The sequence below is a fragment of the Mirounga leonina genome, unplaced genomic scaffold (genome assembly GCF_011800145.1).
Source record: "Mirounga leonina isolate KUSES-001 unplaced genomic scaffold, KU_Mleo_1.0 Mir_125, whole genome shotgun sequence".
Lineage (NCBI taxonomy): Eukaryota > Metazoa > Chordata > Mammalia > Carnivora > Phocidae > Mirounga > Mirounga leonina.
The window spans coordinates 28,608,495-28,621,888 of record NW_023270305.1 but is presented as its reverse complement, the minus strand read 5'-3'; the positions used below and the strand labels follow the sequence as shown (position 1 = coordinate 28,621,888).

The 13,394-nt window shown below is 49.3% G+C and overlaps 1 protein-coding gene across 6 annotated transcripts in view; it reads right to left on the bottom strand.

Moving 5' to 3' along the window:
• Positions 1-402: 402 nt before the first annotated feature.
• The window catches only part of BCL2L11 (BCL2 like 11), a 50,558-nt gene continuing 37,566 nt past the window's right edge, over positions 403-13,394 (bottom strand). For 4 of the 6 annotated variants that reach the window (XM_035001037.1, XM_035001039.1, XM_035001038.1 and 1 more), the window contains one exon: positions 403-4,809. In XM_035001037.1, coding sequence (XP_034856928.1) covers positions 4,711-4,809 — 99 coding nt within the window. In that variant the 3' untranslated portion in view covers positions 403-4,710. The other 2 variants (XM_035001040.1, XR_004678501.1) reach the window with 2 other exon arrangements.

Genomic DNA, 13,394 nt, shown 5'->3' with positions numbered 1-13,394 from the left:
GATAAGTCCTTTCTACCACAGTCAAACCAGACTCCCCATCTTTTGTGTTTCGTTCCTTCAACTAGGAGACAGGATGGGATGGCAGGGACTCTGCCCCATCATGAATCAATACAGAGCTGGCTCCAGTACCCCCCGCCCCCCACCTCCCAAGTGCTGAGTCATATCGGACTATGTGGGCAGAAAACTGCAGAAGGTCCTGCCAGCCACTTCAAAACTTTTAAGAGTGGTTTGCTTTTAAGTATGCTACACAGAGTCGTCTTCAAGCGAGAACTCCTAAAATCTACACGTAGGTAATGCGTCCTGTGACTGATAAAGGGCAGAGGTGTGGGTGTGTATATGTTCATATCTAACCAGCTGTTTCTCTACCACCGCTCTGTGAAACAAATCAAACAGCTCACCAAAACTAGTTGAAAGTTTTATTTATATAAACTTCATTAAGAACATAAAAGATTAAGTTTCTTAAAAAAAAAAATCTGCAGTTATTTACAGCAGTATTGCACAAGTAAAGTGGCAATTACCCTGTCAAAATTCATCAGTGCAAAACACAAGTAAGCCAGGGAAATCGCAATACAAATGCTACATACGCTGGGTCCTAGGAAACAAGTTAGTGACGGTCCGTATACAGACAGATCAGTGCTATTTATAAATGTGTACCTGATGAGTTCTGATACAGTAACTAGTGGTCACAGAACCTGCACATACAACTTCGGAGAGCTTCTAAAGTCTGATTCCCAAATAAAAGTAGTCAAGTTACCTAGCTGGGAGCTTGAGGATGCTTCTTGAATACAATGCCGTTGGGAGCAGGAGTCCCCTCTGCTGGTTTAGCGTCACGTGTGGACCCATCCCTGCACCCACGTGAGTGGGGAGTGGACCACACAGGCACCAGGCTAAATCAGCAGGGATGCTAGAACCATCTACTGACACGGGGCCACTAGGAGGTCTCTCTGAAGCTTCCGCGAGCTTTCACATCTTAACATCTAGTCGAGTGGGACCCCCAACCTCTCCTGAAGCCAACAGAGAAGCAGAAGGAAGACAACCTGAAGCAGGCTGATCAAAGGTAGGGACCAAACGGCTCAGGGCTGGGGGTGGGGGTCTGTACAATTAGCTCCTGAAGACCATTAAGTCCACACCTCAAAGCACAGGACACAGCGGGTGGGGGATAATTTAACTACTCACCAGTTGCCAAAAAGTGGCATGAGGTGGTGTTCCTGATGTCCCTCTCAAGGCAGGAGCAACCTGGCTTACCTGTCCCTTCCTCTTGCCCTGACCAACTCCTGGCAGCATCCCCAAAAAGGGGCCCGTTTTTATTTCTCTGAACACTGAATTGTCAGGGATACATTTTCAATGGAAAAATCTGTCCCAACTGCCAATAATACATTAAAATAAAATAAAATTAAAAAAGATATGGCCTGGCCTTCATAGAATTTGCTTCCACGAGAAGCTGGCTCTTTCGGAATAGAAAAGTCACCAGCTATTTCTTGTAGAATTTTGTGGCCGGCCATTTATGGTCTCTCACTGATGGCTCAACACCGACTTCATCATCAGGATAGCAAACCCCAAGAACTTAAACCCACGTGACCAGAACTACTAGGAACCAAAGCTGGAGGGCCAGCCTAGGGAAGAGCGTGGGGCTCATAGTCACCACCTCAGAGTTAAAGCAATGAATGGTACAGCAGGGGGCGGGGAGCAGGGAGGTCAACACTTTTCAGAACATAAGACATTAAATAAGCAGGAAATAAATATACAATATTTCTACAAGTTACAGCATTATGAAACAGTAGGACACATTACACAGAAAAAGATTCTACAATATGTACAATCCTCAATTCTGAAAAAGTTTAGTAAAAACAGTGATCTTTACTCATTTATGCTGTACAAAATTTTACAAGAAAGGTAAAGGAAACACAATTGCACACAGACATTTGGCTCAGTTGGTAAGTAAAATGTGACCTCCTAATCTAATAAATAGTCAAAATATATACAATATCAAGACGGGGAAACAGGAGAAAGTTATTCTCTATGGTGTACACTCTTTTTAATCAGAGGGAAGTTTTGCCTGGTTCCTCCGCAACCCCGAGAGCAGTTCTTGGCAAACTCACTTCTGGGCAGGAGTACAGGTAACTGGAAGAATTACTCATGGGATTCTTTTGCATGTGTTTATTGCATTTCTGTGATAAGTCACAGGACACTTTCTACAAACCTCATGGGAGAAGAGGTGGTCAAGGCACAAAACCCGCATTCAGTTTCCAAAAAGGGATCTAGTCTTTTTTTTTTTTTTTCTACAAAAAGTAAAAGAAATACACACTAAAAAGTCAAGGTCTACCACAGTAGGCATACCTTCCGCAGGGAGGCATCATGATAAACAGATACGTACAGTACAGAGACATCCAGTCATCTCTCTTCAGTCCTGGTGCAACATCCTGCTCCTTAATACTACAAATTCATAGAATCTCTAATTTCCTCACAAGCTGCTTCCGCGGCCAGCCTGGACACCAGGCGGCCACTGAGCCAGAGGTATGCCAGCACACAGCCCTCGGGCACCGCTCCCAGGGAGCTGCAGTATTGAAGAAACAGAGTAAAGTGCTCCAGTCAGAGAGACTGGCACTGAGTACAGAGATCCTGGGAGGGGAGAGGCGCCCAGAACCAAATACGTCTTTGGTGTGTGTGTCCAGCAGGTCCACCACCGCCTTACAACCGTGTGGACGTCATGACCCTACCAAGGGGTTCGAGACATGTCGGGAACACAAGCTGACACTCAACGTAGCTTTAAAAATATTCAAGACCCCAACAAGATTGTGGGGGAAAAGAAAATCCTAAGAAAGGAAGAATATTTGGAATCAAAATATCTCTACCTAAAGGAAAATGCGTATATGCCGTAGATATATATATGTATATATATATATTTATATAGAATTATCAAGATACAAATGAATGGATTTCCTCACTTAATTTAATCACATGGAAACACTGGTCCTCTGTGGGCCCAAAGCAAAACAAGAGTTGTTGGCACTGCTGACTCGTTTGAAAAATCAGGTTTATCTTTTAAAAAGCTATTTAATGATCTGAGGTTTCAAAATCTGGAAGAGTTACAGGCTTCACGAAATGATCTCTACTGCTCCTCTTTCACTGCTTCCTGATCTCTCTCGGGTCCCCCCAAATTGTTTAACTGCCTTTGAAATGTCAGACCAACTCATGGGCCCTCCATTTGCTGCACCCCTCCCAGGCAGGTGTGGAGAAAGAAAAGAGCGCGCCCAACAGAGGTGGATGCACCAAGGGTGGTTCAACACCACCCACGTGTCCCGAGAATAAGGGAACAAGAAAGACCTCTGTCCGAAGGCTGAGCGGCCACTTCAGATTCGGGCTCCAATGCAGTATTTTTACAGCACGGCGGAAGGCAGAATTAAGCCTTCCTTTCAAAGTGGATTTGGGGGGGTGGGAACCAAGTGTCAGGCATCAAAGGCCAGGTGAACCTGGAATTGGATGAAAAACCTGAATGCCCAGGAAACCGCCGCCTAAAGCCCCGCCCACAGCTCGTGCCAATTCCCACGAGGGCTGGAGCTCTGACACCTGCAGCCCAAAGGGCTCAGCTGTGAGGGGGCCAGTTCCCCACCTGCGGCGCCTGCTGACTGTGCACCTGTGACCACGGGGGAGTCTGCAACCAGAGAAGCCCACAGCGCCGAGGGGCACAGTACCTGTCTGTGCTGTGACTGGTAGTCCTTCTTCAGAACACTTGTAAATGACAAGCCCATCAAAACCAGTGAAAACCAAAACCACGCAGGTCCCAGGGAGGAAGCTACTGGCAGACAAGACCAACTGGACCGCAGATGCCACAGGCAGATCCTGACTCATGTTCTGACCCAATTCCCTTTCATGAGAATACACTGGACCAAATCTGTGCATCGGCCTCCAGACAGACCAGAGGAGCATCACAAAAGGAGAAAAGGAAAAATACAAGAAAAGAGTTTTAAAATTTTGCCACAGATGCAACTGAATTTAAGGAGGTAAGTAAGTATTTACAAAACGGGAGTGGCATATCAATACAGGCTGACGACAGACCTTCTGCCCCTTTAATCAGTTTCGTTTCATAAGAACTTTTTTGGTATTAATAACGATTTAAAAAAAAGCATGTCAAAGAGCCAATAGCAGGGAAGGGAGGGGGCTATCTCATACCTCTCCCGTTTAAAAATTCTGTACAGTAATCTAAAAATAAACTAAGGCAGCTTTATCAATTAGCTGGCTCAGTTTCCACTGCAGAGTCTATATAATCCTCTGAGAGTAGGCAACAGGTTCTTAAAATTTTAGTACAAAAGTCATTCATGAGTTGGTTAAAAAGTTTCCATTTCCTTTTTGAAAAACCTGTTCTTATTAAAGAAGGTGGAAGAAAACCCACACCACGTGTAAACACCATTCTTACATAAAATCCTGCTCCAAAGAACCATGATTTGTACTTTTTTTTTTAAAAAAGAATCCTCCCTCATTTACATTCACAACAAACTTCCATTGGAAATTCTGCCATGTGGCGAACAGAAAGGTCAAGTCCACGTGCAGTGCGGTGTCCTCGGGAACGCGACGGCCAGCCTCCCCGCACGCCCTCTCAGGGAAAGAACCGCGGGCTGCATGGCAATGGCACCTCTCACACCGTGGTGCTGGGGCTTGTTGGTTTTAACAAGCGAATGTCTGCACCCATCTGGCTCCGCAAGGAACCCGTCGTCACTGCAATCTCCACACCAGGCGGATGATGTAACGTAACAGTCGTAAGATAATCATTTGGGGGTGGGCTTCGGCTGCTTGGTAATTATTCAAAAAGACCTGAAACAACAATAGGAAAGCTTCTTAGTTTCTCAGCCCTCGTGTTATTTTTGGGTGGGGGACGCCTATATTTAAGGGAACCACCAATCCCATTTTCACAGCTACGAAGGGCACCCCTTTACAAGCGCTGCACCTTCCGAGCATGGGTCCTTCCCCCGAGACTGCGAGGCCGAAGTCCTTCCTACCTTCCCCACAGAGGGAGACGTCGCCACATAAGGAGCAGCATGCTAAATGATCTGCTTCTTTACAGAAACCAAAAGGATGCTTGGAACCGCAAAGACAATCCCTGAATCTCAGTTTGCCCCTCTAAAAAACACATGTATTCTTTCTATGGGCCATGGCATCATTGGCCAGAACCGCCTCGATCAGGGGATGCTTCAGCCTGTGTGCAGGTGTGGAGGAAAGCCATCCCCCAAGTCACTGGAGTCGGCGTCCCATGGGAAGAGGTAGGGGTAGAGGGGACACAAGAGAGAGATGTGAAGGAACTGTCTCACAACCCAGGTTATTAACATTCAAATACGCGACTCCCCCGAGGGTGAATTTCTGATAGCTGTAGTTTACTTGAGAAACCAGTGATTTGGGGTAATTTGTCCTAAGAAGCTAAATCCAGTGGTGCACGGATGCACCACCGCGCCTCTGGCTGCTGGTGGGTGGATCCACTATATAAACACGGGTGGCTCAGCACTGAGTCCATGGCCACACACACAGGCGGGGTCAACCCCCACCCTCCCACCCCACGTGGGGAGCAAAGAACAGTGAAAAATTTCTAAAAAGGCCTCTTTGCTAGTGACCACCATGTTCATGACAAGAGGAGAAACTGTTCAAAAGGCAGTTGCTAGATTAAAGGTGTCCGAGGTCCTCAGGTCTTCCGGAGGGCCCACCTGTGAGTTCTCATCCATTCTGCAGGTGAGTGCGGTGTGTAAATCAGAGCAGCCAAAGGCGGCAAAGGAGCACACCTGCCTCTACGCCAGGAGCTACAACCCGTCTCACGGTTCCGGTCTGCAACCTACCCTCGTTAAGGTTGTTTCCTTAATGAGTCATCTACGCCCGAGACCAGTGCTCCGCTGTTCGGGGCTCTCCATGAAGCCCCTTCTCAATCGGGCAGGTGAGGCTTCCAATACAGCCCGGTGGAACCACGGGCCACGAGTGCGGCTGGGAACCGGCGTCCCCCATCACACACAAACACTGCACGCAGACACCAGCTGCGAGCGGAGCCCCTGCCTGTGACTGTTTACACGAGCTCGCAAGGACTTGTCTGACAGGACGGGATTGTGATAAGGCCCGGGCGTTTCCCGTTCTCCTTCCATAACCAGACTGGAGGAAATCGGCTTTCTGTAAGCGATTCCTGTAGAGGCGCTCCGTAACCACAGTCTGTGATTTTTATCTGTTTTACACACAAGATTGCTTTGTTTTGATTTAACTTTCAAAATTACTTTGCTTTTTCTGTGTGAGAATAATTTAGGGGAAGGTTAATTTTAGTTGAGACTAATATTAATAGGTTGAAAGAGGCTTATTCAAAATAAAACCACGACTTACTAAAATGAAGAAAGCGCACGCGGGGCTAAGCAATCACTTCAAGGTGGGAAATCTCATGTCAGCCAGGTGTCACTACCAGCCTCAGTACGACCAGAGAATGCGGTCAAAGTGACACCAGTAAGGGGACAGGGTCACGTTAGGGACAAGTCCCAACTGCTTCCAGACCTGGCAGCGTCTGAGAGGAGACATCTCCCCTCAACCCTTTGCGGACATTGGGTGGACGGCGGTAGCTGGGACGCTAAAGAGTCTCATCACGAGACTAGTCTTTCCAAGTCTTTTAGGGTTCTGCCTGGATCCCAAATGTCAAGGATGTGGGGGGTGTTCGAAGGAAGCCGGGGAGGGGGTGCGGGCCATGCAGGAAATTTTGGCAAAAGGAACACACCCGATCCCTGACAAACAAGAAAACGCTGCAAGTACTCAGGAAGGACAGTGGGAGGCCTGCCCTCTCAGGCAGTGCACATGACAACACGGCACACGCTTTTAAGCCAGCGAGAAACTGCTTTTGGACAACATTCAATGGAAGAAGCCATTACGACTGAACGCCAAGGCCACGCCAGTCCCGAAAACCCTTGACCACTGGCACGGCTCAGCGGGTGCGGCCCACGGCTCAGAAAGAGCTGCAGGAAGGGCAGACTCGCTGCCCTCTAGCACCTGCAGCCGTCCGCGTCAGCTCACTCACAGGAGCACGCGGTAGGTGCCCGATGACGCCAGTGTGGGGCAGGCGGTACGAGGGTGGTGGTGGGTGAGGTCGGCCGGCCGGCCTCCAGCCGTCGGCGCTGAGCACACATCAGCGCAGCCAGCCGCAGGTCTCGGTCTGGCCTCCGGCATTTGTCAACACACACAGTTCTGTTGTTTAACCCCCCGTCTAATGTACTCGGTCACTGCAGCCCTAGCGAACGAATATACCCGTTCATGCTTAACGAACATTCTTGGTCCTTCCCTTTTTAAAAAAACACGTCTTAGATCAGACTTGTGTGACGCTGTTTTAATCTAACTCATAAAAGTACTTTAGGGAGATATATTAATGGGATGCATTTGGGTAATGGAGATTTTAAAAAGAAAAACCGAATATGCTACTAAGTACTACAAACAATTCATGCATTAAGGTGATCTCTTTTGCTCACACACACACACACACACACACACACACACACACAATCACAAGTGCTTGAAGTGTAGGACCCCATCCTGTTGGGTCTTTTTATCTCCATGGTCTAGCAGGAACAATATTCTTTGGGGTGATTGACTTTTATGGCCATCCCATATGCCCAGAAGATGACTCCTTCAACATTCAGCTTTGTGTCTCCCTCCAGGAACCAACTCCGACAGTCCATGCTCCTCTCTGGGTCAGGAGGTCCCGCAGTCCCGAGGCCTGCTTGCACAGGACAGGGGGTGTGCTGGGGCCCGACTCTGAAGGCTGTGTCTGCACCCACTAGGCCTGGTGGGCAATACCTGTGTCTTCAGCAGCAAGTGCAGAACAGTGATGCACAGCCCAGCCCAAGGGCTACCGTGGGTGCTACCAACAGTGACAGCAGTCTGGAAGAAAGCCACTGCCCCCGCCCTGCCTCTGGAATCAGGAGTCAAGTTCCCACTTTGCAGGCAAAGAACACCTACATATTCCAGTAAAATGGGAGGCCTGTGCCGAAGTGGAGTCAAGATGCGGAGGGGGCCTTCCTGTCGAAAGAAAAGTGCAATAGCATCTCTTTCTATGAACCTTACACTCTGGTGACGAAGAGCCATACAAATAAACAGGGTAACAGGACAACAGCAATGCAGAGGTAAATAAGAGGCAGGGAGAGCAGCGCTTGCCAGAGAGGCAGTGGGGCCCCGGGAGAGCCAGGGCAGGAAGGCGCAGAGCTGGGACAGGCTTCCCTGGTGGACCCTCAGGTACTCTTCCTGGAAGATCTGAAAAATATCCCTGGAGACAGTGTCAAGAGCATTCCGCAGGGAATCCCCAAACAGAGGACATGGGCTCAAGCTGGGTGGCAGCTGGGGATGGGGCTGCACCAAAGGAACGCCCTTGAGCAGGTTCTGGGCAGACTTACCAGGAGCTGGGCCACTCTGAGCCACCGCGGCCCTGAAACACAGGACTCGGGCTGGGGCTGGGGCTCCCTCCGTCTGCAGCAGCCAAGAGGAGGGAGGATGACTGGATACAGCACCAGCCGCCACAGTGGTGTCTGCACAAGGACCACCTTCAACTTACACTTGAGACGACCAACTAAGTATCGGAATTTAATTACTACTTTAATGCAAAAATAATCAGAGCAAGACATCCTCCCCTGCCCAATCCAGGGAAGCAGGTATGCAGATACAAAAAAAGACCCTGACCCGAGGCTGCCCGGAGAAATGGTCAGGGTAACCACCGCACACAGCTCTGGATCCAGGTCCACTCTCCTGCAGGCAGAGACGAGCCCAGCCTCTGAAAAGCCGCCCAAGATACACCAGGCCTTCGGACTTTGTGCGCCCTAGCCCGGGGTCCGGAAGAGTCAGTCACTGCCACCACTCAATGAAATGACATGCCAGACCCCTTTCCAGTCTTCACACCAATGCTGTGGGCCAGTATTGCTCTCCTCCACATTTCACAGATGAGGGGACAGACCAAGCTTGTGGACTCAAAATCAAGTCAACTCAGACTTCAGCATAGGGTAGAACACACAAGCTCACCAATCCATGCTCCAAAGGCTGGTCCAAACCCCACTGGGCCGAAAAACTCAGAAAGTACAACACATATACATTCGCATTACTCAAGGGAGCTTAACCATAAAAACACACAGATGGGCACAGTGCAAAAAACACAAAAGAGAGATCAGAAATGACATCAAGAAAGAGAGACTTACCCTGGGAACCTGAGATCTAATGCCAAAGAGCCAGAGTTTAGCTAAGAGTTTTCTGGCAGTCAAAGTAACCCGGGAAACATGGCCCGATCTCCACCATTATATCCGAGAGCTCAATAGCAAATTCTAAGAGACAAACGAAAAAGCAAGGAATACCAACAGAACTCTGAGACACACAGAAATTTTTAAGCTAATTTCAACACTGAATATCTAAGAGGTCTTAAATTTTTTTTTCTCCCTTTTTAAAAGGATGTATCTTTGGTAACATGTTAGAAGAGACGGAATTCGGGACTGTGAGACTCAGACAGGGAATGTCTGCACCAGATCGGCAGGTGCGGACATGTCACGTGGGCGTCTGGATGTGCCTGCTTCCCCAGGGGCCGTCGCAGCATCTTCCGGGAACAGGGCTGGGTGTTGTTGCCGTAATCCAAGGTGACCGGGCTGGGGGGCGGGGAGCAGAGAGTGGCCCCAGCGATCCTGATGGAAGACCACCTCTACCCACTCATAACCCCCGTCAACCTAAATAGTATTTTTCATGACAAGTGACAGAAATGAGAGAGGAAAAGGGCCTGCCCGTGTGGGGCATCTTTGGGAAGATGTGGGGGTCTCTCCACCTTGGCCCAGATTTTAGAGCAGGTTTGAGAGCCCCCTGCCTTCAGGTGCCAGGCCGCTGCAGTGCTGCCCAGCTTCACTTTCTGCTCATCACCACGGCCGCGGGGGCATTTGCATACCTTGTGCCCAACTCACTAGGATGTCAACACAGCTGCGGAAAGGGTGCCGGGAGCCCCTCCCCCGGATGCGCTGCTCCCGCTCGCGGGGCAGGGGTGAGCTTCCCCGGCACCGGCCGAGCCACTGGAGCTGCTGCTGACCTGCCCAGGCCCTGCAGTCACAGGAAAATCCCATTTGCACGAATCCAACTCTCCTTCGTTTTGATGCATCATTTCAAAGAAACTATTATAGTGCAGGCTTTCTGTAGAGCAAACAACCTCTTCCTTGGCTGACTTCCAGTCAGGCCCGGTGTGCCTGGGTTTTCTTCCTGCAGGGCGGCACACCCCTCCACCAGGCAGATCTCTAACCCACTCGCCGGCCCTCAGACCCCCGACCGTCGCCTGGGAAGTGTGGCACTGCACGGTGACCACCCACAGAGAAGCCAGAGATGGTTCTTACAGTTCCCGGGTGGGTCGGGGCCCTATCAGACAAAATACAAGCCTCAGAGCGAGAATACACCGTTCTGAAATGCCCCAGCCTCAGAGAAATGCTGATGAGATGTAATGCACTGTAACCACAACCCGAACCTCCCTGCTCTGGTTCAGCTGGGAGAAGTCTAGCGAAGGATGGTCAGAGACGCCTGCAGACGCACCTCATGCGCATCTTCATTTCCTCCTCCAGAGATTAAAAAACCCCAGTCAGACCTCTCTGAAGTCCCCCTCCGGGCACCTGCACCTCTGAACGGTTCTATGTGAGTGGCCCGGGTCCCCCCGCTGTGAGGCAGGCGTGCAGGTGTACCCACCTGCCACAGACGGATGGAGCATTGGCCCCAGGCAGCGTGCATGAACACCGCCGCGTCCAGGCTGATGCCCACCCAGCCATTTAAACACACCCCAGCGCCCCAGCCTCCTGTTTGTGTACACCCAGACACAGCATGCATCAGTAGGGCCCAACACAAGCAGGGTACTGAAAGACAAGTGAACCAAGTTAGCAGCATCTCTCTAAACTCCGAAGACCAACCGAGAAATGTTTCAATTGTGGTTCAAAGAGACACCAGAACGATGGGCAAACGATGACAGCAACTTCTAGCTCCGTCCCTGAATGTTTCCCTGTGACCTTCGCCACATCCCTAGGAGATGGAGAGAAAATGGGGCCCCTAGAGGACATAATGGATGGACTCAGGATTCAAGGCCTCACCCCAAAGTTTTCACACCTGTCCACAAGCCCTACTTTCCCATAAGATCATACTTTATCCCCAAGTCATGGAAAACCCTCGTTCAGAAAACCTGCCATCCACAGTTGCCATTGGGATAAGCTGAACCATGTGCTGTCTCGAAGGTCTCAGGGAAAAACACAAAGGGCTGAAGCCATAGGAAGGATGACTCTTGGATCACACAGGCTCCAGGGACTCCGTGATGGGGGGCGTTGGAAGCCACTTAAAACCACAACAGTGAACTACCTCCTTCAGCTCCAAGGGAAACACTCACTGAATCTTCAAACTGGATCACAGATCAATGACGGGCACTAATTCATTTAAGCTATTCACAACTGTTTTTGCTATGAAAACTGTCATTCTATCAAGTCATGGGCAACTCACCACCTCATGAGATAGGTCTAGTTTTAATGCGGCATTTCATATGCAGATTTTCCACTATTCTTTGCTCAGACAGTAAAAGAAAGTGGCTCATTTATTAAGTTTCTATGTTCAATTAATGAGGGCCTCAAAAGAATGTTGTCAGGGAACACATATCTCTGGGTTTATGTTCAGGTTATGCTATTCCCAAACAAGCTAGCTACCGATTAGATCTCTCCCTTGTACATTCTCTACAGAAGATTATCATTTATAAAACCAGGAATCAGACAGCACAGGGAATTCACATCGTAGGAAGGACAGCAGAGGGAGACTTCAAGTTCATGTATCGTATATGAAAATGCAAATGGGTGACACTTCCAGTAAACTTTTGTTTCCATCTAAACCGGTCTGCGAGCCACCTACCTCTCCCTCTCTACTTTGTCTGGTTTGGTGCTAAACTTCAGTTGGCCTGCAGTTCAGTCTACTCATGCCTGCACATGCCTGGGACAGAAGAAGTAGGAAGCAGGCAGTGTAAACAAAAGATACACTGTTTCTTGGGATCAAAACAATGAAAAGGTTTTCATTCACTTCTTGGCCCATCTAGAGGGTCTGATGTAGCTTCATGAGCTGCTGCTCACCCAGGCCACGGCCAGGACGTCCCCAAGTCCCTGTCAACCAAGAGCAGTCTGGCTGTGCACAGAGCAAACTGTGCAACCTGACTACAAGGCCTGGGGGAGGCCACCAAAGGTAAATGATCACAGCCTTGGTAATGGGGGGGGGCGGGGGGAGCAGATGTGGGGTAGAGGATGGGTCTAATTACCCTAAGAGCACATGTTCTGATGTTCTGAAGGGCCCAGCACATGCTCCACAGACTTGGACTGCATGCATCCTTGGCCCACGGCTAAGAATCCTATCCAAGTGGACACCATCCCCTGAGAACGGGTGGTAAGCACACAGTGTTCCAGGCCCCACCATTCAGCTACACACGAGCCACTCACCCTCTTCATAAAACAGAGATCTAGGGTCTCTGAGAAATCTTCTTCCCTACTAGCCCACTGACCTCCATGTTCCCCAGCATTCCCCGAGAGCCCAGGCACAGGGGGCTGGAAGGGTCAGGGCTGCGTGTGGGTGTAGGCCATTCAGCAACAGATGCCTTCTGGGAGCTCCACCACCTCCACGGGCCCTTGGGTTTTTTCTTGTGCCATGTTCTAGACGTGCCTGCACGACCGAGGCCCTTTAATGCTTAATGACAGGTGAAAATGCACCAGGGGGCTGCCACGGCCAGATCTGTGACAATCTGAGGATCAAAATAAGTACTCAAAATAATGCAGAGTAAGCCTGTTGAAATTAAACAGGGACCCGTGAATTTAGGCTGATTAATGGGATAAACATATACAATGGGGAAAGGAAGTTCTTCATCCTCTACACACACTTCTTTTCCATTTCAGATGGAGACATGCTGACTTTAGAGTGGTAGGACCCACCTTTGACCAGAGTCAACATCACCAATAACAGGACAAATGGCCTCCGCGTGCCTCCCGAAGCAATGGATGGGAGAGGACACGATGTTGCCCCTGCATATTCCTGCCCAGAACACAAAACTAGAATCTCATCCCAAGGAGACATCAGACAAATCCAATTCAGGGAGACTCTCTAAGTGTCCTGACCCTTCAAAAATGTGAGGGTCACAAAGACGGAGGAATGGTTCCGAATTAATGGCATCAAAGCAATAAGACAACTAAATTTAACGCATGACTCTAAACTGGATCCTGGGCCAGAAAAAAACTTTTGTTTTGTTTTGTTTTTTTTTTTGGCTACTATAAAGGACATTTTTGGCACAACTAGTAAAGTTTGGATGAAGTCCACAGATTACAAAACAGTACTCTCACACTGCTAATTTCCTGATTTTGAGAATTACACTGCGGTTATGTAAG